We start from the raw sequence: 27,058 nt of genomic DNA, 5'->3' as shown, positions 1-27,058 counted from the left end.
GTCTACCTCTGTGTATATACATGTGTGCGTCTACCTCTGTGTATATACATGTGTGCGTCTACCTCTGTGTATATACATGTGTGCGTCTACCTCTGTGTATATACATGTGCGCGTCTACCTCTGTGTATATACATGTGCGCGTCTACCTCTGTGTATATACATGTGCGCGTCTACCTCTGTGTATACATGTGTGCGTCTACCTCTGTGTATATACATGTGAGCTTCTACCTCTGTATATATACATGTGTGCGTCTACCTCTGTGTATATACATGTGTGCGTCTACCTCTGTGTATATACATGTGTGCGTCTACCTCTGTGTATATACATGTGTGCGTCTACCTCTGTATATATACATGTGTGCGTCTACCTCTGTGTATATACATGTGTGCGTCTACCTCTGTGTATATACATGTGGGCGTCTACCTCTGTGTTTATACGTGTGTGCGTCTACCTGTGTGTATATACGTGTGTGCGTCTACCTGTGTGTATATACATGTGTGCGTCTACCTCTGTGTATATACATGTGTGCGTCTACCTCTGTGTATATACATGTGTGCGTCTACCTCTGTGTATATACATGTGTGCGTCTACCTCTGTGTATATACATGTGTGCGTCTACCTCTGTATATATACATGTGTGCGTCTACCTCTGTATATATACATGTGTGCGTCTACCTCTGTATATATACATGTGTGCGTCTACCTCTGTGTATATACGTGTGTGCGTCTACCTCTGTGTATATACGTGTGTGCGTCTACCTCTGTGTATATACATGTGTGTGTCTACCTCTGTGTATATACATGTGTGCGTCTACCTGTGTGTATATACGTGTGTGCGTCTACCTCTGTGTATATACATGTGTGCGTCTACCTCTGTGTATATACGTGTGTGCGTCTACCTCTGTGTATATACATGTGTGTGTCTACCTCTGTGTATATACATGTGTGCGTCTACCTGTGTGTATATACGTGTGTGCGTCTACCTCTGTGTATATACATGTGTGCGTCTACCTCTGTGTATATACATGTGTGCGTCTACCTCTGTGTATATACCTGTGTGCGTCTACCTCTGTGTATATACATGTGTGCGTCTACCTCTGTGTATATACATGTGTGCGTCTACCTCTGTGTATATACATGTGTGCGTGTGTGCGTCTACCTCAGTGTATATACATGTGTGCGTCTACCTCTGTGTATATACATGTGTGCGTCTACCTCTGTGTATATACATGTGTGCGTCTACCTCTGTGTATATACATGTGTGCGTCTACCTCTGTGTATATACATGTGTGCGTCTACCTCTGTGTATATACATGTGTGCGTCTACCTCTGTATATATACATGTGTGCGTCTACCTCTGTGTATGTATGTGTCTGCGTCTACCTCTGTGTATATACCTGTGTGCGTCTAGCTCTGTGTATATACATGTGTGCGTCTACCTCTGTGTATATACGTGTGTGCGTCTAGCTCTGTGTATATACATGTGTGCGTCTACCTCTGTGTATATACATGTGTGCGTCTACCTCTGTGTATATACATGTGTGCGTCTACCTCTGTATATATACACTCACCGGCCACTTTATTAGGTACACCATGCTAGTAACGGGTTGGACCCCCTTTTGCCTTCAGAACTGCCTCAATTCTTCGTGGCATAGATTCAACAAGGTGCTGGAAGCATTCCTCAGAGATTTTGGTCCATATTGACATGATGGCATCACACAGTTGCCGCAGATTTGTCGGCTGCACATCCCAAAGATGCTCCATACAAGGCAGGATGGATCCATGCTTTCATGTTGTTTACGCCAAATTCTGACCCTACCATCCGAATGTCGCAGCAGAAATCGAGACTCATCAGACCAAGCAACGTTTTTCCAATCTTCTACTGTCCAATTTCGATGAGCTTGTACAAATTGTAGCCTCAGTTTCCTGTTCTTAGCTGAAAGGAGTGGTACCCGGTGTGGTCTTCTGCTGCTGTAGCCCATCTGCCTCAAAGTTCGACGCACTGTGCGTTCAGAGATGCTCTTAGGCCTACCTTGGTTGTAACGGGTGGCGATTTGAGTCACTGTTGCCTTTCTATCAGCTCGAACCAGTCTGCCCATTCTCCTCTGACCTCTGGCATCAACAAGGCATTTCCGCCCACAGAACTGCCGCTCACTGGATTTTTTTTCTTTTTCGGACCATTCTCTGTAAACCCTAGAGATGGTTGTGCGTGAAAATCCCAGTAGATCAGCAGTTTCTGAAATACTCAGACCAGCCGTTCTGGCACCAACAACCATGCCACGTTCAAAGGCACTCAAATCACCTTTCTTCCCCATACTGATGCTCGGTTTGAACTGCAGGAGATTGTCTTGACCATGTCTACATGCCTAAATGCACTGAGTTGCCGCCATGTGATTGGCTGATTAGAAATTAAGTGTTAACAAGAAGTTGGACAGGTGTACCTAATAAAGTGGCCAGTGAGTGTACGTGTGTGCGTCTACTTCTGTATATATACATGTGTGCGTCTTCCTCTGTATATACATGTGTGCGTCTTCCTCTGTATATACATGTGTGCGTCTACCTCTGTGTATATACATGTGTGCGTCTACCTCTGTGTATATACATGTGTGCGTCTTCCTCTGTATATACATGTGTGCGTCTACCTCTGTGTATATACATGTGTGCGTCTACCTCTGTGTATATACGTGTGTGCGTCTACCTCTGTGTATATACATGTGTGCGTCTACCTCTGTATATACATGTGTGCGTCTACCTCTGTGTATATACGTGTGTGCGTCTACCTCTGTGTATATACATGTGTGCGTCTACCTCTGTATATACATGTGTGCGTCTACCTCTGTGTATATACGTGTGTGCGTCTACCTCTGTATATACATGTGTGCGTCTACCTCTGTGTATATACATGTGTGCGTCTACCTCTGTATATACATGTGTGCGTCTACCTCTGTGTATATACATGTGTGCGTCTACCTCTGTGTATATACGTCTGTGCGTCTACCTCTGTGTATATACATGTGTGCGTCTACCTCTGTGTATATACATTCGTCTGTAATCTACAATGCCAGTCCTCGCCGTCCCCCCGCTCAGGCACCACCGCTCACGTTGGCATCAGTCTGTACGGAGTGGACAGTAAAAGTGGCCACCGCCATCTGGACGGAGAGAACACCTTCCACAGGAACAGCGTGGACGTCTTCCAGATCGCAACAGAGAAGAGTTTGGGAAATGTGTGGAAAGTCCGTCTGTGGCACGATAATAAAGGTAACGGGACGATGGACACCGGGCTAGAGCCAGAACAATTTGGGGGTCTCTTCTGTCCCCTGAAATGTTACCTGGGCTCTCATGGTACGGAATGTATGTGGTCGCATTAAGTCCTCCAGAGCAGCGCTCGCTGTCACCAGTGCCCTAAGATCACACATACCCTCCATTTATATGATCCCAGTGTACAGCAGTCATGGCCTCCTTCCCTCAGACTGTATACAGAGATTTCCACCTGTATACGGCTCTTCAAATATTCACCAACAATCCATTTCTTGTCTTCGCTTTTCTGACTTAGATTAGGTTATTATCGTTAGAGACGCCCATAACCATTTGTGTCTGGACAATAATTGTTTTATGTAAATGAGGCTTTAGTTGATTGGCTGCTAGTTAATATGATTGTACACTGCCATCTTCTGGCAGAAAAGGGAACTACACATAAAGGGCTATCCTCGCATTTAGAGCTACTTTGCTGACAATATATATTTAAAGACAAATCCAGCAATGATTTGCACAGTAGAAGGGTTGTGCAGCCTAGTCGCACCTCTTTGGCACTGCTCAGATATTTCTCCTACTGGATAGATCACACAACCGGTTTCTTACCGACCGACATGTTTTGCGGGTTATATACATTAGCAGCACAAGCTCACCCTCTATACTTAGGGGTCTTCTTTAAACCCTTAACAACCAGCCATGTATATATAAATCATAGGCTCAGGAGCAAGTGCCAGATGTGCTGTACAGTCAGCACCTGCTCCTGACAGTAGCGACCAGAGCTAGCTCCGATCCCTGCCATTTAGCCATTTAGATGCTGCTAGTAATCACTGACAGCGATGTTTAAATGATTCTAATCACTGTGCAATAAATGGGGTGCAGATAGGTTGCCCCACTTGATTGTATAGGTGTCAGCTGCTGCCTTCTTCAGTCTCACATGGAGGCTGCAGCCGCATCTCCCTCCTCCCTCTCTTTTATTTTACTGTTTTATACAAAAGTCCAGTTCTCTGATAGTGAAGTGACGTGAATGTGTTTGGACAGGACTCAGCCCCTCTTGGTACGTGCAGCACGTCATCATCAAGGACCTGCAGCGCAGTAAGAATCACTTCTTCCTGATCAATGACTGGTTGTCCGTGGGACAGGAGGAGAGCGGCCGGCGGGTGGAGAAGGAAATCTTCGCGGCCAGTGAGTGTTTTTCAGAACTTTTACAAATTGTGTATGATTTTAGCCAAGAAGCTCAATGGGAAGCTGTTTCCTTCATGATTCAGGTGAGACAGAACTGAAGAGATTCTCCCGCATCTTTATGGCTGAACTCCAGCGAGGAATCACTGAAAAGCATGTTTGGCTGTCAATGTGGGACCGACCTCCCCGCAGCCGCTTCACCCGCGTCCAGAGAGCCACCTGCTGCGCTCTTCTCATATTCCTGTTCCTGTGTGCGAACGCTGTGTGGTACGGTGTGGTGGGAGATAAGAATCATGGGTAAGTAATCCTGTATTATACTCCAGAGCTGCACTCACTATTCTGCTGGTGCAGTCACTGTGTACATACATTACATTACTGATCCTGAGTTACATCCTGTATTATACCCCAGAGCTGCACTCACTATTCTGCTGGTGCAGTCACTGTGTACATACATTACATTACTGATCCTGAGTTACATCATGTATTATACCCCAGAGCTGCACTCACTATTCTGCTGGTGCAGTCACTGTGCACATACATTACTGATCCTGAGTTACATCCTACATTATACTCCAGAGCTGCACTCACTATTCTGCTGGTGCAGTCACTGTGTACATACATTACATTACTGATAATGAGTTACATCCTGTATTATACCCCAGAGCTGCACTCACTATTCTGCTGGTGCAGTCACTGTATACATACATTACATTACTGATCCTGAGTTACATCTTGTATTATACCCCAGAGCTGCACTCACTATTCTGCTGGTGCAGTCACTGTGTACATACATTACATTACTGATCCTGAGTTACCTCCTGTATTATACCCCAGAGCTGCACTCACTATTCTGCTGGTGCAGTCACTGTGTACATACATTACATTACTGATCCTGAGTTACATCATGTATTATACCCCAGAGCTGCACTCACTATTCTGCTGGTGCAGTCACTGTGCACATACATTACTGATCCTGAGTTACATCCTGTATTATACCTCAGAGCTGCACTCACTATTCTGCTGGTGCAGTCACTGTGTACATACATTACATTACTGATAATGAGTTACATCCTGTATTATACCCCAGAGCTGCACTCACTATTCTGCTGGTGCAGTCACTGTATACATACATTACATTACTGATCCTGAGTTACATCTTGTATTATACCCCAGAGCTGCACTCACTATTCTGCTGGTGCAGTCACTGTGTACATACATTACATTACTGATCCTGAGTTACATCCTGTATTATACCCCAGAGCTGCACTCACTATTCTGCTGGTGCAGTCACTGTATACATACATTACATTACTGATCCTGAGTTACATCCTGTATTATACCCCAGAGCTGCACTCACTATTCTGCTGGTGCAGTCACTGTGTACATACATTACATTACTGATCCTGAGTTACCTCCTGTATTATACCCCAGAGCTGCACTCACTATTCTGCAGGTGCAGTCACTGTGTACATACATTACATTACTGATCCTGAGTTACCTCCTGTATTATACCCCAGAGCTGCACTCACTATTCTGCAGGTGCAGTCACTGTGTACATACATAACATTACTGATCCTGAGTTACATCCTGTATTATACCCCAGAGCTGCACTCACTATAAATGTTTCTGGTTTCTCAGGGATAGGGCGGTGTCGGAGTCTGTTCCCCTCAGCGTGGACTCGGTGGCGGTGGGCCTGGTGACCAGCGTGCTGGTGTACCCCATCTACCTCATCATTCTCTACCTGTTCAGACGAGCCCGCAGTAAGGTGAGGCTCATGCCGGTTGGCAGACATCACATCATCCTGTGTTTTTTGAGTGTTTTTACGTTGTGTTTTTTCTCCCCCCAGACCTGTGTCCGGCCGTCCCTCACATACTTTGAGCAACACTCTCTAGAAATTGATAATTACTTGGACACGGTGATGGAGAGCTCCTTCATGGCGTACACAGGGAGCCATGGCGAGGTGAGGAAGTAATGGCTGCCCTCTTGTATCCTCGCCGTGTGTGGATTAATTTGTCCTCAGACCTTGCCTTGTGTGACCTTCCCCTCACATTACATCCCACAGGCTTTCTCCAACCAAACCAAAGCCGAGATTCCTGTGGAGGACACAAAAAGGTGAGTGGTGGACCCATATATATGTATTCAATGGAACCGCTTAGATGCTGAGGTTGCTATTGACAGCAGCTTCTTAGGGGGTTATACTATTGTACTGGGAGCTCGCTCCGACTGCGGCACTTACAGGTTTGGTGTCAGCTGTATAGAACAGCCGACGCAAACCATTTTGGGGTAATTTGAGTAGATTTCTGCTCTGGTGACGTAGATATCTTCCTTCCTCCGCACAGCTTCATCCAGTGGAATACTAATGAGGGTGTGCTCAGCTGGCCCGACCTCCTCAGCGATCCTTCCATCATGGGCAACACCATCCAAAAGTTGGAGCGACACCGAACCAGCTGTAACATTGGGTTAGATGCCAGCTGCCACCCCAGCGAGGACGATAGCGTGGTGCTAGGACTACCACAGTCCTTACCCCTACAGATAGTAGCATCAGGTAAATGGGGGCCTGGGGTACAGCGTGTAGACATTTTAGGGTTTAGGGGCTTCAGCAGTTCAGATATTAGTGGAGGTCTTGTGATTTCCTGAGCTGCTGATTCCCACCACGTTCTCCTCCCTAGGTGAGCCGTGTCGGTAACATGACTAGACTGGGACAACTAACGCATATCTAACAATAGTCCTTTTTTTAGGGGACTGAACGGCTATTGGGGCGGGGCTTATATACATTTACATAAAATAGGCGGTCCTGATAGTTTTAGGGGTGTGTCCAAACAAAAAAAAGAGTGCGACTTATAAGTGTCCTGTAATTTGCAAGTCATACTTTATGTAATTATGCAAATTAAGTCACGTATCTGATCTTTTCCTCAAAGATGGAGTCAGCAGCATGTCCCTTCCACAAGATCTTAGAAGGATGTCCCGGACCGATACCGATCTTCTGTCGGACTTGTAAGTAGATGTTTGAAGATCTCTCCCGATCAGAAATCGTGCGTTGAGATAGATTTGCTGGCCGAGATGTTATTTTTTGGCTAATTACCTTTCTCAGCTCCCATCTACCTCTTTGGGAGCTGAGCTGCAGTACCCAAGTTTGACCACTACGTGGTGTATGGAGCTGCGGTGTTACAGGTCTGTGTGGCCATAAGGTGCGCTAACAGCTGATTGGATGGGAAACGGCTGTACTCCTGGACTCCCCCTTTTTATGCTCCTCCCCTTTGTAAATCAATACAAAGCTCTTCTGATTGGATAAGTAATTGCTGGCTGTTTGACTTGTGTAGAGGTATCTGATTGGCTGCGTGTAACTCCTCCTCTGATCTGCTGGGATTTCCTGCTCTGCCCGATGTAGAGAGAGCTGCTTCATTCTGTGTGTGGGCACAGAGCCATTCCACTGGGGAAAATAACACGTAAAGTGTGACGGTTTTACATCGCTTCCACAGATCGAACCCGTTTGGCGATAAGACAGAAACCATAATGTTGGAGAAATTGAATGACAAAGGACAGACTTTATCTGGATCTGTCAGGGATGTGACCAAATCAGTCAAGTCCAACCGGACAGGTAAAAATCGGACTTCATTCTACATAGTCACATTATTATAATAGGACATATGTGTATTGGTAGTGTATATAGCTGGTATGGTAGTGTATATAGGGGCTGTATACATTTAGCTCCCTCTAGTGGTGGCCGCATGCAGGTATAATGTTACCCTCTGTGCAGGGGATCCGGGGCTCTGGCTGCTATAATGATAAACAAATATGACTTGATGTTAATAGTCTCGCCTTCCCCCTTTCTCTCCCGACAGTCATCACAGATGCTTTTCAGAGACGCAGGCCGATGCTGCCATCTTGGTGCACCCGTGTGGCTCATGTGCTCAGCTGCTTTTTCCTCCTCACCTGTTTTGCTGTGTCGGTGTGGGTAGGGGTGGGCTTCACCTCCAGCGTGGGTCTTATGTGGCTAATCTCTGGAATATTCGGCTTCCTCTGCTCATTCTTTGTCTTGGAACCCTTAAAAGTAATTATTGACTCTCCCAATTTACTGATCGACTGATTTCTTTTTTCCAGTAATTTCATCCTTCACAATTTTTTTTTTTTTTATTACAACCCAGGTTCTCATGGAGGCCTTATATTTTGCTCTGGTGGTGAAGCGTCTGTACCCAGAAGAAGAGGACACTCTTGTAGAGTGCCCCCTTGTGGAGCAAGTTTCTGAGCGTATCACCAAGGTACGACCACCTCAGGGGTTTGCCTTGTTCCAGGCCAGAGAAGAAGCACGGAAGGTGAAACTGCTACATAGAATGCTCAAGGTAAACGCTCCATTCATAACTGTACCATTACCTCCAAAAAATAATGAATACCACTGCTGGCTGTCAGTGCGCTGTGCTTGTGTATATGTACAGTATATATACAGTACAGACCAAAAGTTTGGACACACATTCCTTTTAAAGATTTTTCTGTATTTTCATGACTATGAAAATTGTACATTCACACTGAAGGCATCAAAACTATGAATTAACACATGTGGAATTATATACTTAACAAAAAAGTGTAAAACAACTGAAATTATGTCTTATGTTCTTCAAAGTAGCTACCTTTTGCTTTGATGACTGCTTTGCACACTCTTGGCATTTTCTTGATGAGCTTCAAGAGGTAGTCACCGGGAATGGTCTTCCAACAGTCTTGAAGGAGTTCCCAGAGATGCTTAGCACTTGTTGGCCCTTTTGCCTTCACTCTGCGGTCCAGCTCACCCCAAACCATCTCGATTGGGTTCAGGTCTGGTGACTGTGGAGGCCAGGTCATCTGGCGTAGCACCCCATCACTCTCCCTCTTGGTCAAATAGCCCTTACACAGCCTGGAGGTGTGTTTGGGGTCATTGTCCTGTTGAAAAATAAATGATGGTCCAACTAAACGCAAACCGGATGGAATAGCATGCCGCTGCAAGATGCTGTGGTAGCCATGCTGGTTCAGTATGCCTTCAATTTTGAATAAATCCCCAACAGTGTCACCAGTAAAGCACCCCCACACCATCACACCTCCTCCTCCATGCTTCACGGTGGGAACCAGGCATATAGAGTCCATCTGTTCACCTTTTGTGCGTCGCACAAAGACACGGTGTGTTGTGAAATTGGATTCTGGGCTCCCCCGGTGGCCACTTGTGGAATTTAACTTGTGTGCATCATCCCCTCTGTTCACCTGCTCCTATCAGGATGTGGGAGTCGCTATATAACCTTGCTCCTCTGTCAGTTTCATGCCGGTCAACAATGTAATCAGTAGCCTTTCTGTGCATGTTCCTGCTACTAGACAACTCCCAGCTAAGTTGGACTTTTGTCCTTGTGTGTTTTTGCATTTTGTTCCTGTTCACAGCTGCTGTTTCGTTACTGTGTCTGGAAAGCTCTTGTGAGCGGAAATTGCCACTCTGGTGTTATGAGTTAATGCTAGAGTCTTAAAGTAATTTCTGGATGGTGTTTTGATAGGGTTTTCTGCTGACCATGAAAGTGCCCTTTCTGTCTTCATGCTATCTAGTAAGCGGACCTCGATTTTGCTAAACCTATTTTCATACTACGTTTGTCATTTCATCTTAAATCACCGCCAATATATGTGGGGGCCTCTGTCTGCCTTTTGGGAAAATTTCTCTAGAGGTGAGCCAGGACTGTCTTTTCCTCTGCTAGGATTAGGTAGTTCTCCGGCTGGCGCTGGGCATCTAGGGATAAAAAAACGTAGGCATGCTACCCGGCCACTTCTAGTTGTGCGGCAGGTTTAGTTCATGGTCAGTATAGTTTCCATCTTCCAAGAGCTAGTTCTCATATATGCTGGGCTATGTTCTCTCGCCATTGAGAATCATGACAACGGTGGTTGGAACCAAAGATCTCAAATTTGGAGTCATCAGACCAAAGCACAGATTTCCACTGGTCTAATGTCCATTCCTTGTGTTCTTTAGCCCAAACAAGTCTCTTCTGCTTGTTGCCCATCCTTAGCAGTGGTTTCCTAGCAGCTATTTTACCATGAAGGCCTGCTGCACAAAGTCTCCTCTTAACAGTTGTTGTAGAGATGTGTCTGCTGCTAGAACTCTGTGTGGCATTGACCTGGTCTCTAATCTGAGCTGCTGTTATCCTGCGATTTCTGAGGCTGGTGACTCGGATAAACTTATCCTCAGAAGCAGAGGTGACTCTTGGTCTTCCTTTCCTGGGGCGGTCTTCATGTGAGCTAGTTTCTTTGTAGCGCCTGATGGTTTTTGCCACTGCACTTGGGGACACTTTCAAAGTTTTCCCAATTTTTCGGACTGACTGACCTTAATTTCATAAAGTAATGATGGCCTCTCGTTTTCGCCTCATTGGGGGACACAGGACCATGGACCATGGGTGTTATGCTGCTGTCCACTAGGAGGCGACACTATGCATAATCTGAAAAAGATTAACTGTGGCTCCTCCTGTGCAGTATACACCCCTGGACGGCATCAGCCTTCTCCAGTTTTTGCTTAGTGTCGCATAGGAGGCACACCTAAAAGATTTCTACTCCGTTTTTTCCGACGGGATTACAGATGAAGAAAAGAGGGTCTCCTGTGAGACTCCCGGCATGGCTCCTTCCTTGGCCCCCTATTATGGGGTGCCCAGTTGAAGTAGAGATGGCTATTCCCCATGTTGCTCCTTCCCCAGTCCCTCGGGTGCTGGTTCGAAGTCGAGACCCCCCCTCCTTCCCCAATTCCTTTTGGTTTCAGGGTTGAGGTCGAGGCGAGGATAAAGGCCCCTGAAGGTGACAACAGCACCCTCCCTATCCCCCTCTGGGGGTATTAGGTTGAGACACCTCAGGTAGGGCCTGTACAGGCAGCATTCTACAGCTCCCAGCAATGGGCCAGCACACTGCGCCTGCATCCAGGGACCCCAGCCCAGCTGCGGGCTCCTGTTGGGGCCGGGGGGAGTGCAGGCAGGCATGGCACATACAGACACAGGGCTCCCTGCGCCCCTGTCTCTGCGGCAGCACCAGCTCTATACTGCCTCAGGGAGACCCCTACCGGGCTCCCCCTTCCGCTTATAGCCCCACCGCCATCCTGCCTTTAAATCCGGAGGGGTCCGGTTCAGATCTGACCCCCTTGCGGACTTTCGCGCCGGCCTGGAGCCCTTCTGGGCCTCAGGCATCTAATTTAGGCCCCGGCTTCGGCCTAGCTGAAGCTGCCGCCTCCTCTCCGCCCCCCGGCCCGCCCCCCGGATGACAAATATGACACTCTACAGTGTCATAAAGGGGGTGGATCGAGACAGAAAGGGCGCGTTTTTACACAGCCTTGCCGCCTTTTTCCAGCTCTCCGCCCCCTTCTCCTCCTTTCCTCTCTGTCTCAGCAGCCATTTTCGGCTGCAGATTAACCCTGCATCTCCCGGTCTGCAGGACCAGGACCAAGCAGCCAGTCTCCGGGGGGCACAGGACTGTGGATCTTCGGCGCTGGACCTAGGGGCACACTGGTGGGGTAAGATCACAGCTGGGTTTTTTACTCAGCTGTGAATCCATATTACCTATAAGGCTCCCCTATAGGTTTCTCTACCCCTGTAAGGTCCTCTGCTGGAAGCACTTCTGCACTCTGTGCACTATGCCGGGCTCAAGGTCCAAGAGAACCAGGCAGAACTGCTATTATGCATTCTGCACAGCCTGCGGGACTGCTCTCCCCAGTAGTAGCACGTACCCGCATTGTCAGAACTGTATACAAACTAATGTGTCAGAGCCCCAAGAAGCCCCTGCCAATGCCTCGGTGTCTAATGCCACACCGGAATGGGCTACTCAGATATCGCAATCTATGACGCAGTCTATAGATAACCTAACCTCCACATTGCTTCAGGCTCTGCAGGGTCATGCCCCGGCTATGACCGTTACCCAGCAAAGGGAGAGCTTGACTCAGGAACAAGATGACCCTGGCACATCCACGTCTAGGTCAGGACGCAAGCGGACCCATAGATCAAGTCCATCTGCGTCATCTCATAGCACACGGTCATCCCCCTCTAGGGAGAGACACCGTAGCTCCAGGTCATCTAGACCGTCCCATTCCAGGGACAGACAATGCAGATCTCCGCAATCCCCGACCAGAGAAGGCCTCCTCCCCAGCCCACTCAGCAGGGGACGCCTCAGTGATACACAGGATTCGGAAGGCATCTGCGACTCTGACTCAGACAGAGAAACGGAGGGGTCCCTGATCCCAATCCCTCCTAGCAATACAGCGCTAGTTGAGGACATAATTTCATCAATCCATCGGGTGCTGGACATTTCTGATCCGCCACCAGAGGCCCCAGAACATAAGATTTCCTTTGAAGGACCTCTGAAGCCGCCTAAGGTTTTCTCTAACCACCCAGAGTTTAAGGCGATCCTTAAAAAGCAGCTCTCACAGCCTGAGAAAAAATTCGCTAGTCGCAAATATCTGGAGGCGAGGTACCCCTTCCCACAGAAGGACACCAAGGAATGGACAGATCCACCTGAAGTGGACCCCCCAGTCTCTAGGCTAGCAGCACAGACCCTCCTCTCACTGCCAGATAGCTCAACCCTCAGGGACGCAGCAGACCGGCAGGTAGAAAGCATGGCTCGTTCAATTTTCGAGGCAGCAGGGGCATCCCTGGCTCCCGCGTTCGCCTCAGTTTGGGCTGCCAAGGCCATTCTGGCCTGGGCAAAGAATTTACAAGCTCTCCAAGCATCCGCTCCTGAGCTGTCGGACCAAGCAGTTCAAATAGCAGTTGTAGCAGACTACATGCTCCATGCAGCTCTGGATTCAGCAAGGGGAGTAGCGGGGATAGCATCAAACGCCATCACGATTCGGCGTATCCTCTGGCTGCGGGAATGGAAAGCGGACGCAGCCTCAAAGAAGTCCCTCACGCACTTCCCCTACCTCAGTGGGAGACTTTTCGGTGAACAGTTGGACACTATGATATCCAATGCCACCGGGGGTAAGAGTACTTCTCTTCCCCAACTGAAACCAAACTCGATTCCGATCCTTTCGGAATTCCTCCGGCTGGTCCGTCTCGCGTCCAGCACAAAATCGTAACCGTTCCCCACGCAGGGACAACTCACGATTGACGCAAAGGTCGGACAAGACCTGGCAGTCAAAAGCAGGCCAGCCTAAGCCCAGAGGAGGAAAATCTCAGACTTTCTCCTCATCATGACATCAAGTCTGGCTGCCTATTACAGAAGACACGTGGGTCATGGAACTAGTGTCTTCCGGATACAAAATAGACTTCACCTTCAACCCACCGGACCGATTCTTCCTCTCTGTCCCCCCAAAACCTCCAGCCAAGGCTCGTGCCTACCACCAAGCGGTCTCCTCGCTTTTTCAAGCAGGAGTCATAGCACCGGTACCCACGACCGACCGCTTCCGAGGGTTCTACTCCAATCTGTTCGTAGTTCCCAAGAAAGGAGGCAGCGTACGGCCCATACTAGACCTAAAACAGCTCAACAAATATGTACGGGTCCGTCATTTCCGCATGGAGTCCCTTCGGTCCATCATTGCGTCCATGGAGAAGGGAGAATATCTCGCCTCCATAGACATACAAGACGCATACCTGCATATACCCATTGCACCGGCCCATCAGAGGTTTCTCAGGTTCGCAATAGGCCAGGACCACTACCAATTCGTGGCTCTCCCTTTCGGACTCGCCACGGCTCCCAGAGTGTTCACCAAGGTCATGGCAGCCACCATGGACGTCCTGCACTCCAGAGGCATAGTAGTCGTTCCATACCTGGACGATCTACTCATCAAGGCTCCCACCTTCAAGGACTGCGAGCTCAGCGTCTCAATCACAACCGATACTCTCAGTCGCATGGGCTGGTTAATCAACCTACAAAAGTCATCACCAACCCCGAGTCAGTCCCTGACCTTCCTGGGAATGTTATTCAACACCTCCAGGGGTCTAGTGCTCCTTCCCAAGGACAAGGCACTGGCTCTCCGACTAGCAGTTCGCACCCTCCTCCGCAAACCCCCTCGATCTCTCCGGTTTGCCATGAGAGTCCTCGGCAAGATGGCAGCAGCAATAGAAGCTGTCCCATTTGCCCAGTTTCACATGAGACCTCTCCAACTAGCCAACTAGCCATTCTCAAGTCCTGGGACAGGAATCCCTTTTCTCTCGACAGGGAGTTCCAGCTAACGTCGTCAACCAGGAGGTCCCTGCACTGGTGGCTCAAGCCAACCTCGCTAGCAAAGGGGAAATCCTTTCTCACAGGTCAATGGAAGGTTCTGACCACCGACGCGAGCCTGACGGGTTGGGATGCGGTGCACCTACACCACAGGGTACAGGGCAAGTGGTCCCCAGTGGAAGCGACCATGCCCATCAACACCCTGGAAATTCGTGCCATCCTTCTGGCAATGGGGGCCTTCCATCACTTACTGGCAGCCTCTCACATCAGAATACAGTCGGACAATGCCACGGCTGATGTGCATCACCAAGGGGGGACCCGCAGTACCCAGGCGATGCGAGAAGTGTCACACATCCTCCCCTGGGCGGAGGACACAGGGTCGGTTCTTTCGGCGGTCCACATTCCGGGTGTGGACAACTGGGAAGCAGACTTGCTCAGCCGACAAGGAATAGACTCGGGAGAGTGGTCTCTCCATCCCGAAATTTTTCAACAGATCTGTCTCCGCTGGGGGACCCCGGATGTGGACCTAATGGCATCCCACTTCAATGCCAAGGTCTCCAACTTCATGGCCAGAACACACGATCCGCGGTCGCTCGGAGCAGACGCTCTGGTTCAGGACTGGACCCAGTTCCAGCTTCTGTATATTTTTCCACCTCTCCCCCTGATATCCAGAGTGGTGAGGAAGATCAAACAAGAGGGAGTTCCAACCATCCTAATTGTACCGGACTGGCCCAGACGCACATGGTACGCCGACATCGTACAACTCACAGCAGACGCCCCCTGGCGTCTCCCCGACCGCCACGATCTTCTATCACAAGGCCCGTTCTACCACCAGAACTCAGGGGCTCTCAATTTGACGGCATGGCCCTTGAGACCTGGGTTCTATCCCAGGCAGGGCTCTCGACGGAAGTCATTGGAACCATGATCAGAGCACGGAAACCAGCCTCTGCCAAGATTTATTACCGTACCTGGAAAGCTTTCTTTACCTGGTGCGAATCTCGTGGCCAGATTCCACTCCCTTATTCCCTACCCAAAGTACTTGGTTTTCTCCAATCGGGTCTGGAGACCAGGCTGTCATTGGGCTCGCTTAAGAGCCAGGTGTCAGCCCTCTCAGTGCTTTTTCAAAGGCGCATTGCTACCAAGCCGCAAGTAAGGACTTTCCTTCAGGGGGTTTCCCGATTGGTTCCCCCTACAGACGACCACTAGAAACTTGGGACCTCAACCTGGTCCTGACAGCATTGCAGGAACCACCCTTCGAACCCCTTAAGGAGGTCCCGCTCCGCCTTCTTTCCCAGAAGGTGGTTTTCCTGGTGGCAATCACCTCGCTACGCAGGGTGTCTGAACTGACAGCACTCTCCTGCTGACGGCCCTTTCTGGCTTTTCACCAGGACAAGGTAGTTCTTCGTACGGTCCCATCCTTCCTTCCGAAGGTTGTGTCCGACTTCCACCTCAATTTGGAAATTTCACTACCATCCCTTTGTCCGGTTCCGGTTCATATAGTGGAGAAGGCTCTGCATACGCTTGACCTTGGCAGGGCATTGCGTATATACGTGTCTAGGACTGCGTCCTTCCGGAGGTCTGATTCTCTTTTCCTCCTTCCGGAAGGCGGCCACAAGGGTCTGCCAGCTTCCAAAGCTACCCTTGCCAGTTGGATCAAATCCACCATACAATAGACCTACCGCCTTAAGAATTCTCCTCTTCCAGCCGGTATTACGGCACACTCTACACGGGCGGTAGGGGCCTCCTGGGCCATTCGGCACCAGGCTTCGGCACAACAAGTGTGTAAGGCGGCCACTTGGACTAGCTTACACACGTTTACTAAACACTACAGGGTTCATACCCAGTCCTCAGCGGACGCGAGCCTGGGTAGATGTGTCCTGCAGGCGGCGGTGCCCTAAGTATAGGGGCCTGTCTGCACAATATTCGTCCATTGCTTCCCACCCAGGGACTGCTTTAGGACGTCCCATGGTCCTGTGTCCCCCAATGAGGCGACAGAGTAAAGGAGATTTTTGTGTACTCACCGTAAAATCTCTTTCTCTTAGCCTCTAATTGGGGGACACAGCTCCCACCCTGTTGCCCTTTCCGGGCCGTTGTAACTGTTGAGTTCTCATATTGTTTTCTTGAGCTCGTACATAGTTGCCTTCTTACAGGCATAATTATGTTATTCATGTTACATAGTTGCCTTCTTACAGGCATAATTATGTTATTCATGTTACGTTCCTCCTACTGCTTTTGCACAAAACTGGAGAAGGCTGATGCCGTCCAGGGGTGTATACTGCACAGGAGGAGCCACAGTTAATCTTTTTCAGATTATGCATAGTGTCGCCTCCTAGTGGACAGCAGCATAACACCCATGGTCCATGGTCCTGTGTCCCCCAATTAGAGGCTAAGAGAAAGAGATTTTATGGTGAGTACACAAAAATCTCCTTTTTTCTTGCCATAATACAAATTCTAGAAAGAACAAATGGCTAGTACACGACTAGAGTTTGGATGTAAGGTGCCAGTGAACGGAATCAATAATCCCATAGATAAGTAAAGTCTATAATCACTGCACTCATAACAGGAGATTTGCTTCAAGTGAATATTTTTATTTATAGGTGATAAGCGACAGGCAATTTGACGTTTCGGCTGCACTGTGGCCTTGATCACAATGTCGCGTTATATTGGTACTTCAACAAGTCGTACTTGTACATCCCCTTTGGGAAAAGATATGTTTGATAGGTATGTCCACACTGGATCAAACATGCAGTTTTGCCAGCTCTCCCACTTAACCACCAACATCGGCTTGTACTGCCACCTACCTCTGGATACCACCGGATCAATACAGCAATATGAGCGCATATCATTGACTGCATTGCGGCCTGAGCACTTCTCCCACGTAACGTGCCATACAGCCACTGATCAATCCTGCAAATCCAGTACATGTTTCATCCAGTGTGGATTTATTTATTTATAAGGCAAGAAATCCCACTTATTAAACCTGACAGGGCACACCTGTGAAGTGAAAACCATTCCCGGTGACTACCTCTTGAAGCTCATCAAGAGAATGCCAAGAGTGTGCAAATCAGTCATCAAAGCAAAAGGTGGCTACTTTGAAGAACCTAGAATATAAGACATAATTTCAGTTGTTTCACACTTTTTTGTTAAGTATATAATTCCACATGTGTTAATTCATAGTTTTGATGCCTTCAGTGTGAATGTACAATTTTCATAGTCATGAAAATACAGAAAAATCTTTAAATGAGAAGGTGTCCAAACTTTTGGTCTGTACTGTATGTATGAATTTGTAATCTGGCCAGACTGGTGGTTTGTGGTGCCGGCTCAGAGCAGGTACCGACTGTGTTTTACAGCCAACGTCTTTCTCGTGCAGCAGCAATCAGAGCTATCTCCGATCTCTGTTTTAACTCCTTAATGCCACTGTCAGCTCATCTTAGAGTCCCCATTCCAGTGTTGTGTCGATTGGGGTTCACATACGCTCCCCATGACGTGATCGTGGCCCGCCGATGGCTTCATAGGAGGCCGTACTATATACTACAATACCGTGTTATTGCAGTATATATTGCAACCGATCAACTGACTACAGAGTCTAAAAAAATAATGTGTAAAGTAAAAAAATATATATATTTTTTTAAATATTAGAAAAATAATAATTTATGGTCCTCCTCTTCCAAATGTAAAACAAATTAAATTAAATTTAAAGAAATAATGGAAAAAACAACATATCCAGTGTGAACGTGTCTGTAAAAGGCTAATCTATTAAAATATAAAGTTTTTTTATATAAAAAAAAAAATCAAAAACAAAAATGCAGTCGTTTTTTACTTTGCATCACTCGCCCAAAAAATGCAATAATTGTATGTACCCCAAAGTGGCACCAATAAAAGCTACAGCTCGGCAGAAAAAATAAAAAAGCCCTTTTACCACACAATTAACGAAGAAAAAAACTATTGCGAAATAATATTTTTTTCGCTATTTCACCGCACTTTTTTTTTTTCTGTTTTTCTATACATTATTTGGAAAAATGAATGGTGTTCTCAAAATCCTGTACCGTAAAAAGAAATAAAGTTATGACGCTTGGTAGAAGGGGAGGAAAAAATAAAAAAACGCAGCCTCCGGATTTAATTGTAGCAAACCCTCAGCTGTGAAAAGTATTAGGTCCGTACTAGAAAATCCCTTTAATTGGTTCTTTATATATCTCTGCAGAACCTGATGGTTTACACGCTTTTCTTACTGGTTGTCCTCCTGACCAACTATGGCGATGCCTCCGTGAACCACAGGGCGTACCTGCTGCAGCGCTCGGTCCGGCAGGAGATGGGGAGCCACAGATTCATGCAGATTCGGAGGTAATCCTCGGCAGGATTTCACCTTACGTTTTGGGCGTGCAGGAGGGTATCTGAGCCTGTCGTGTCCTCCACAGGTCGGACGAGTTCTGGGTCTGGGCGTCTGACGTTCTGCTGCCGTTCCTTAACCACAGTCAGCGGGGGAGCTGCCGCAGCTTGTTGGGGTCGGCTCGCTTTCGCCAGATCCGGCTGAGGAAAGGTGCGATCCCGTGATTGTGTGATTAGTTTTCCTTTATGCCTATGGCCAGGTCTTGGATTGTTCTCAGACCATAACTCCTATCTTCCCCCGCAGCATGTGATGTCCACTCATCGTCCGGACGTGAGACCTGCTCAGAAGAGTTTGATGACTCCAGTTATGATGTCGGTTGGCGTAATACATCTGACGCGTCCTCCCCCGATTGGTCGTATTCTCCACCAGACGATACCGGGTAAGTGCCGCCATATAGCGCCAGCAGCCTTGTTAGTGACCGCCGCCTTCTTTTAGCCTATGGTTTCACTCTACGTCTGTTCTTCTGGTCTCCAGGGCCTGGTATTGGGGTTTCCTCTCCTTCTATGACAGTTCTGGTTACATCCAACTTCTGGGTGGCAGCTTAGAGGAGAACGTCGCCATCTTTGATAACCTCCAGCAAAATCACTGGATTGACAACCTGTAAGTGGTGTATGTCGTCAGGCCGTGTATTCCTCTGCCCATTGTAAATTGTGACCTGATGCCCTCGCCTGTGTTGTCTCTCCTTGCAGGACGAGGGCGCTGTTTGTGGAGTTCTCTCTTTACAGCCCGGGGGTGAATCTCTACTCGTCTGTGATGCTTCTGCTGGAATTTCCTTTGGCTGGTAGATCGCTCCCATCAGCTGAGATCAGAGCGTTTCCATTACTGCCGCTGAGCAGCGGGACTCACCTACTTCTTATCATGATGGTAAGCGGCACTCTGTGCATCCTGCCTTCTACACAAGTCACATCCAAAGCTGCATGACCATCATCGACCAGTAAAATCTTGGATGTAACTTTGTGCTCTCTCTTCGCAGGTCTTCCTCATGATGTTTGTCGTCTACTTCGTCCTCGCCGAGTGTCTATTTATCAGGAAGGAAGGGCGGCTTTATTTTACCCATTTCTGGAATTATGTCCAGTGGTTACTGACGGTCTTGACAGTGAGCACGGTGGTTGTATATCTGAGTGGTGGCAGCCTGGCCGACCAGCAGTGGGACAGATACCGGAAGGACAAAGCCTCATTTATCAACCTGCACCATGTGGCGTTCTTGGGTAACACATTCAACAGCCTCTCCGCCTCCCTGCTCTTCCTCCTGACAGTGAAGGTAAGAACTTGTATTATTTATGGTTTTAGTAGAATTTTTACCATCCTTGTTACCGGATTGGTGTTACAGAAACAAACGAGGTCCCTGCTCCTGACAGAGCTGTATTTGATTAGTACTTTGAGTGCACATGGGTGAACTGGCTCATTATTCTGTGCCCCTGTATCTCCGCTTTTTAACATACACAGTATGCAGACAAGTGTTGGTCTCTAGGTCTTATATCATTGAACTCCAGTTTCTCATTCAGCGCCATTGCCCCAGTGTATAACATCCGGCCCCCTCACCTCCCCTGTGTATAACCTCCGGCCTCCTCAGTGTATATCATCCGGCCCCCTCACCTCCCCAGTGTATAACTTCCTGCCACCTCACCTCCTCAGTGTATAACCTCCGGCCCCCTCACCTCCCCAGTGCATAACCTCCTGCCACCTCACCTCCTCAGTGTATAACCTCCTGCCACCTCACCTCCTCAGTGTATAACCTCCTGCCACCTCACCTCCTCAGTGTATAACCTCCGGCCCCCTCACCTCCCCAGTCTATAACCTCCTGCCACCTCACCTCCTCAGTGTATAACCTCCTGCCACCTCACCTCCTCAGTGTATAACCTCCGGCCCCCTCACCTCCCCAGTGTATAACCTCCTGCCACCTCACCTCCTCAGTGTATAACCTCCGGCCCCCTCACCTCCCCAGTGTATAATTTCCTGCCACCTCACCTCCTCAGTGTATAACCTCCGGCCCCCTCACCTCCCCAGTGCATAACCTCCTGCCACCTCACCCCCCCAGTGTATAACCTCCTGCCACCTCACCTCCTCAGTGTATAACCTCCGGCCCCCTCACCTCCCCAGTCTATAACCTCCTGCCTCCTCACCTCCTCAGTGTATAACCTCCTGCCACCTCACCTCCCCAGTGCATAACCTCCTGCCACCTCACCTCCTCAGTGAATAACCTCCTGCCACCTCACCTCCTCAGTGTATAACCTCCGGCCCCCTCACCTCCCCAGTCTATAACCTCCTGCCACCTCACCTCCTCAGTGTATAACCTCCTGCCACCTCACCTCCTCAGTGTATAACCTCCGGCCCCCTCACGTCCCCAGTGTATAACCTCCTGACACCTTACCTCCTCAGTGTATAACCTCCAGCCCCCTCAACTCCCCAGTGTATAACCTCCTGCCACCTCACCTCCTCAGTGTATAACCTCCTGCCACCTCACCTCCTCAGTGTATAACCTCCTGCCACCTCACCTCCTCAGTGTATAACCTCCTGCCACCTCACCTCCTCAGTGTATAACCTCCGGCCCCCTCACCTCCCCAGTGTATAACCTCCTGCCACCTCACATCCTCAGTGTATAAACTCCTGCCACCTCACCTCCTCAGTGTATAACCTCCTGCCACCTCACCTCCTTAGTGTATAACCTCCTGCCACCTCACCTCCTCAGTGTACAACCTCCGGCCCCCTCACCTCCTCACTGTATAACCTCTGGCCCCCTCACCTTCCCAGTGTATAACCTCCTGCCATCTCACCTCCTCAGTGTATAACCTCCGGCCCCCTTACTTCCCCAGTGTATAACCTCCTGCCCCCTCACCTACTCAGTGTATAACCTCCGGCCCCCTCACCTCCCCAGTGTATAATCTCCTGCCATCTCACCTCCTCAGTGTATAACCTCTGGCCCCCTTACTTCCACAGTGTATAACCTCTTGCCCCCTCACCTACTCAATGTATAACCTCCGGCCCCCTCACCTCCTCAGTGTATAACCTCCTGCCACCTCACCTCAGTGTATAGCCTCCGGCCCCCTCACCTCCTCAGTGTATATCATCCGGCCCCCTCACCTCCCCAGTGTATAACCTCCTGCCATCTCACCTCCTCAGTGTATAACCTCTGGCCCCCTTACTTCCTCAGTGTATAACCTCCTGCCCCCTCACCTACTCAATGTATAACCTCCGGCCCCCTCACCTACTCAGTGTATAACCTCCGGCCCCCTCACCTCCCCAGTGTATAACCTCCAGCCCCCTCACCTCCCCAGTGTATAACTTCCTGCCACGTCACCTCCTCAGTGTATAACCTCCTGCCACCTCACCTCCCCAGTGTATAACCTCCGGCCCCCTTACCTCCCCAGTGTATAACCTCCTGCCCCCTCACCTCCTCAGTGTATAACCTCCGGCCCCCTCACCTCCCCAGTGTACAACCTCCGGCCCCCTCACCTCCCCAGTGTATAACCTCCAGCCCCCTCACCTCCCCAGTGTATAACTTCCTGCCACGTCACCTCCTCAGTGTATAACCTCCTGCCATCTCACCTCCTCAGTGTATAACCTCCGGCCCCCTCACCTCCCCAGTGTATAACCTCCTGCCACCTCACCTCCTCAGTGTATAACTTCCTGCCACGTCACCTCCTCAGTGTATAACCTCCGGCCCCCTTACCTCCCCAGTGTATAACCTCCTGCCCCCTCACCTCCCCAGTGTATAACCTCCTGCCACCTCACCTCCTCAGTGTATAACCTCCGGCCCCCTCACCTCCTCAGTGTATAACCTTCTGCCACCTCACCTCCTCAGTGTATAACCTCCGGCCCCCTCACCTCCCCAGTGTATAACCTCATGCCCCCTCACCTCCCCAGTGTATAACCTCCTGCCACCTCACCTCCTCAGTGTATAACCTCCGGCCCCCTCACCTCCTCAGTGTATAACCTCCTGCCACCTCACCTCCCCATTGTATAACCTCATGCCCCTCACCTCCCCAGTGTATAACCTCCTGCCACCTCACCTCCCCAGTGTATAACCTCCGGCCCCCTCACCTCCTCAGTGTATAACCTCCGGCCCCCTCACCTCCCCAGTGTATAACCTCATGCCCCCTCACCTCCCCAGTGTATAACCTCCTGCCACCTCACCTCCCCAGTGTATAACCTCATGCCCCCTCACCTCCTCAGTGTATAACCTCCTGCCACCTCACCTCCCCAGTGTATAACCTCCTGCCACCTCACCTCCCCAGTGTATAACCTCCTGCCACCTCACCTCCCCAGTGTATAACCTCCGGCCCCCTCACCTCCTCAGTGTATAACCTCCTGCCACCTCACCTCCCCAGTGTATAACCTCCTGCCACCTCACTTCCTCAGTGTATAACCTCTGGCCCCCTCACCTCCTCAGTGTATAACCTCTGGCCCCCTCACCTCCTCAGTGTATAACCTCCGGCCCCCTCACCTCCCCAGTGTATAACCTGCTGCCACCTCACCTCCTCAGTGTATAACCTCATGCCCCCTCACCTCCCCAGTGTATAACCTCCGGCCCCCTCACCTTCCCAGTATATAACCTCCGGCCCCCTGCCATGCCGTAGGCTTTTACTAAAATCTGACAGATCGGCCGGTGGTGCAGAGCTCAGATACCAGCACAGTCCTGTAATAGGAGCCACCGGGGTAACAAGTCCGTCCATGACATTTCTTCCTCCTAAATCTTCCCCCATCACCTATGAGTGATATTATTGAGAAGAAGGATCCGCAGCAACTCAGCCACGAAGTGGAGACCCCGTAACGTTACAGAGCGGGGGGGGCCGAGTGCTGAGGAGCAGGTTTGAAAGACCCGGGACGGGTAGAAACGTCAAGAACTAACTGTCGCTTTTTGTCCCCCTACCCAGCACTATGGTGAAATATTGTGTATAAATAAAAACCAGCATTTATTTCAAGTTCTTTGTGTGAGTTCAGTTGATTCTCTAGTTTATTGATGGTCTCCAAGTACCAACATGACATTTAGAGCAAATTTTTATAGTTTTGCTAATTGTCTTTTTTTTTATCAAGGTCGCCCAGCAGCTACGATTCATCAGAGAGTGGTCTGTCTTTGGGAAAACGTTGAGTTTGTCTATGAAGGAGCTTTGTGCAGCTGCTGGGGCGACACTAGGTCTGGTGCTGGTGTACGCTCAGCTTGGCTTTTTGGTAAGTTCAGTCTGATAGTCCCATAGAGGTACTGGAGCGGAGGTGTGCTTGCTTGCTCAAGGTTTTTTTTATCGGCGAGGGTCTCCTCAGTCTGCTTGTTTAATATTGACGCGTTTCGATCTATTGGGACATCACGTAGGAAATGTAAATTTATATTCTATTGCTAGTAATTATTTTTGCATCTCTTTTCTTCAGCTTTTCTCATCATCCTGGGAAAGATTTCACAGCTTTGGGGCGAGCATCCTCTCTCTGTTTGCTGTGGCTCGCGGCACTGTCGCTCTAAAGGCCCCTTTCCCGTACACTTCCTACATTCACCATCTCTACTTCGCAAGCTATCTGGTGCTGGAAGTGTGGATCTTGATGCGATTCTTTGCGGCCATGTTGATCAACAGTTACCGACAAGTGCGGCTGGATTTGTTCCGACCAGCGTTTGAGCTGCAGGACTATGAGATGGTGGAGCTCTTTCTCAGGAGGCTTCGGATCTGGATGGGTGTCAGCAAAGTGAAAGAGGTGAATGAAATGCACGAGCTTGCCCGAAATATCAATATTAACCTGCTCTTTGTTGACTAATTTGCTGAACTGAGAAAAATCTTAACATTTTTGCATTTCAGTTCCGTCACAAGGTACGCTTTGAAGGAATGGAGCCGCTTCCTTCACGCTCCTCCAGCGATTCAAAGTCTCTTCGAGGTTCCACCCCTAGTGCGGCTTCCGACACCTCTTCGTCCTCGTCCTTTTCTACCATCTCTAGCCAGCTGGATTCATTCAACGCCGTAAGCACCAGAGAAAGAGCAGAAGTCGATGCTAACATCCAAAGATTGCTCCCCGTACTTGAAACTCTTCTGTCACAGTTTGATCTGGTCAACCACGCCACGGAAGAAGTGTATCAAATAGAGCGAAGTCTTGAAGATGTGCAAATGAGAATAGCCAAGAAAAGAAAGCGACAATGTGATAGTGCTCCAACTCAGAGGTCACTAAGTAATTCCCAAGGAACACAAGGCCTCCACAAGAAGTTTGCGTTAAGTAGAAGTTCTAAATCCGAAGGCTACCACCGCTCGAAGAAGAATTCTCTGCCTACTTCACCATCTTCCACCGTTTCTCAGGTATTATCAGAAAGCACTTCAGCAAGCAAAATAATTACCGTGGACAAGGTCGTGGCGGAAGAACCAGCGCTCATCCCCATGCAGTTAACACAGAGCAAAAGGCGGAAGTCAGTGCGGGCCCACAACCGAGTCCACCCGAGTGTCAGTTAGCAGATATGGTGGCATATTATTGTCTACATTGGTAGAAGCTTCAGGAGCTTCTTGGTACCTTCTAGATACAATTCAGGTTGTTGTATCGTCGAGACCCATTGTGGGCTCTCAATGGCTCCTCATGTTGGCCCTATGAACAAGCTACATATGATTCCCGCTTTTACAGCGTTTCTCAAGATACGTCAACAAGCACAGGTCCCTTTCTTTGTTCTAACTCCTTAGGCTCTGGAGGCTTTGGGAATTTTCAGTCTACAGGCCCTGGTGGCTTGAAAGCTTTTCTTTGTAAGCCCTGGTGGCTTACAATGAGTTCATGGAGCCCTGGTGGCTCTAGATGATAGTTTTTAGTGAACCCTGGTGGTTCATAATTTTTGCTTGTCGGCAGCTGGCTGTCCCACAACCTGACCTGTTGACGATCACTATGACTCATAGTTGGGAAACACTGAGCTACGAGGAGCTGCTTATTGTCTTCAAGAGAAGCATTTGGTATCTAGCCATCTTCTGTAGATGCTTCTTGCGAAATTATCAATGGTGCTTTTAAAAAGGGACCATAGCGTTTCAAAAGGACTTGCTGGTCAGTCCTAAGTTATCGCTGGTTTCAAGGTTTTATTCAGGGTGCTGCAAGAGCGTCTTAATTCCCTTTAGCACTGTAGAAAAATAATATCCCGAGTAGGTTACCGGGAAATAAAGGGAACAAAATTCTACTCGGCTGGGACATCGTCTTGGGATGTGACGTAAGATGAGCTCTCACTATGCACTTACAGAGAAGTTAACTCTTCTTTCAGATGTCTTAGATTCTGATCTCAGACTACCGCTGGTCTTATACCCCACAGTTACGTTTACAGGACACGACCTGCAGAAGAAGGTGGTTGAAACTCTCCCTCCCTCTCTAAGGCATTCCGCACATGGAGAGTTTCTTAACAATTTGCCTTTTCCGGAAGTATTTGTATTTTGTGTCTTGAAAAGCAGAGATCTCTTCCATGGTGGGGTGGAATTGATGTTAAATCAAGTTGACTTGCAGGAGCACCTCACCAAATTGGGGCTGTGGGATCCAAAGGAAAAAAAAAAGACTACATCCTTTCATCGAAATGCTAACATTCGCATGTGTGGTCAACCTGGAAAAGGAGTTCCCTTCTTATGACACCATGATTAATTTCTCTTATGAAGGAGTCCTTTTGTGGTTTCTGGAAGCAGAAGATCCAAGCACCACGCCGCTATAAACCCTGCTTGATTGGTCTACACGTCTTCATTACTGAATGTATTTCTCATATCCATGTTTGTACTTTTCAGCAGTTTGCATGGAGCGCCGCGCACTTTAACATTTTTTTTTTAATATATATAATTTTTATTATCTAACCAGGCCAGAAACTAAAAGATGAAAAGGTACAGAATTTTTAGGAGGACCAATTTTCCACCACCAAAACCACATCTCTATCTTATAAAGGGTTCAGTCAATAACAGTTCGGGAGACCATTACATAATTAGCCGAAAAGGGAAAATGTCGAGCAAAAAAAACAAAAAACAAAAGAAAACCTGAATCCAGAGAAGAGTGTGTGTCTCCAGGTGATTGCACACAACTTCAGTCACCTCCATTATTTCTGTACGACACATCGATCTAGAAACTATGCATAAATAGTAGCACTTATATGGTTAAACCATACTTTCCAACTTATAGCCTCTCACCCCCACAAT

At 48.7% G+C, this 27,058-nt stretch overlaps 1 protein-coding gene across 1 annotated transcript in view; it reads left to right on the top strand.

Annotated features, from left to right (window-relative positions):
* PKD1 (polycystin 1, transient receptor potential channel interacting) overlaps window positions 1–26,461 on the top strand; it is a 104,552-nt gene extending 78,091 nt beyond the window's left edge. The window contains exons 26-45 of the mRNA XM_077274462.1: window positions 3,089–3,259; window positions 4,292–4,435; window positions 4,519–4,729; window positions 6,071–6,197; window positions 6,279–6,392; window positions 6,495–6,544; window positions 6,772–6,977; window positions 7,351–7,426; window positions 7,912–8,030; window positions 8,275–8,483; window positions 8,578–8,772; window positions 18,765–18,904; window positions 18,979–19,100; window positions 19,194–19,329; window positions 19,425–19,550; window positions 19,640–19,814; window positions 19,924–20,211; window positions 23,985–24,119; window positions 24,315–24,629; window positions 24,731–26,461. Coding sequence (XP_077130577.1) covers window positions 3,089–3,259; window positions 4,292–4,435; window positions 4,519–4,729; window positions 6,071–6,197; window positions 6,279–6,392; window positions 6,495–6,544; window positions 6,772–6,977; window positions 7,351–7,426; window positions 7,912–8,030; window positions 8,275–8,483; window positions 8,578–8,772; window positions 18,765–18,904; window positions 18,979–19,100; window positions 19,194–19,329; window positions 19,425–19,550; window positions 19,640–19,814; window positions 19,924–20,211; window positions 23,985–24,119; window positions 24,315–24,629; window positions 24,731–25,369 — 3,698 coding nt within the window. The 3' untranslated portion in view covers window positions 25,370–26,461. The remainder of the gene's footprint in view (window positions 1–3,088; window positions 3,260–4,291; window positions 4,436–4,518; window positions 4,730–6,070; window positions 6,198–6,278; window positions 6,393–6,494; window positions 6,545–6,771; window positions 6,978–7,350; window positions 7,427–7,911; window positions 8,031–8,274; window positions 8,484–8,577; window positions 8,773–18,764; window positions 18,905–18,978; window positions 19,101–19,193; window positions 19,330–19,424; window positions 19,551–19,639; window positions 19,815–19,923; window positions 20,212–23,984; window positions 24,120–24,314; window positions 24,630–24,730) is intronic.
* Window positions 26,462–27,058: the final 597 nt, after the last annotated feature.

This window comes from Ranitomeya variabilis, chromosome 7 (genome assembly GCF_051348905.1).
Source record: "Ranitomeya variabilis isolate aRanVar5 chromosome 7, aRanVar5.hap1, whole genome shotgun sequence".
NCBI classification, from domain to species: domain Eukaryota; kingdom Metazoa; phylum Chordata; class Amphibia; order Anura; family Dendrobatidae; genus Ranitomeya; species Ranitomeya variabilis.
This window is presented reverse-complemented; position numbering and strand designations above follow the sequence as displayed.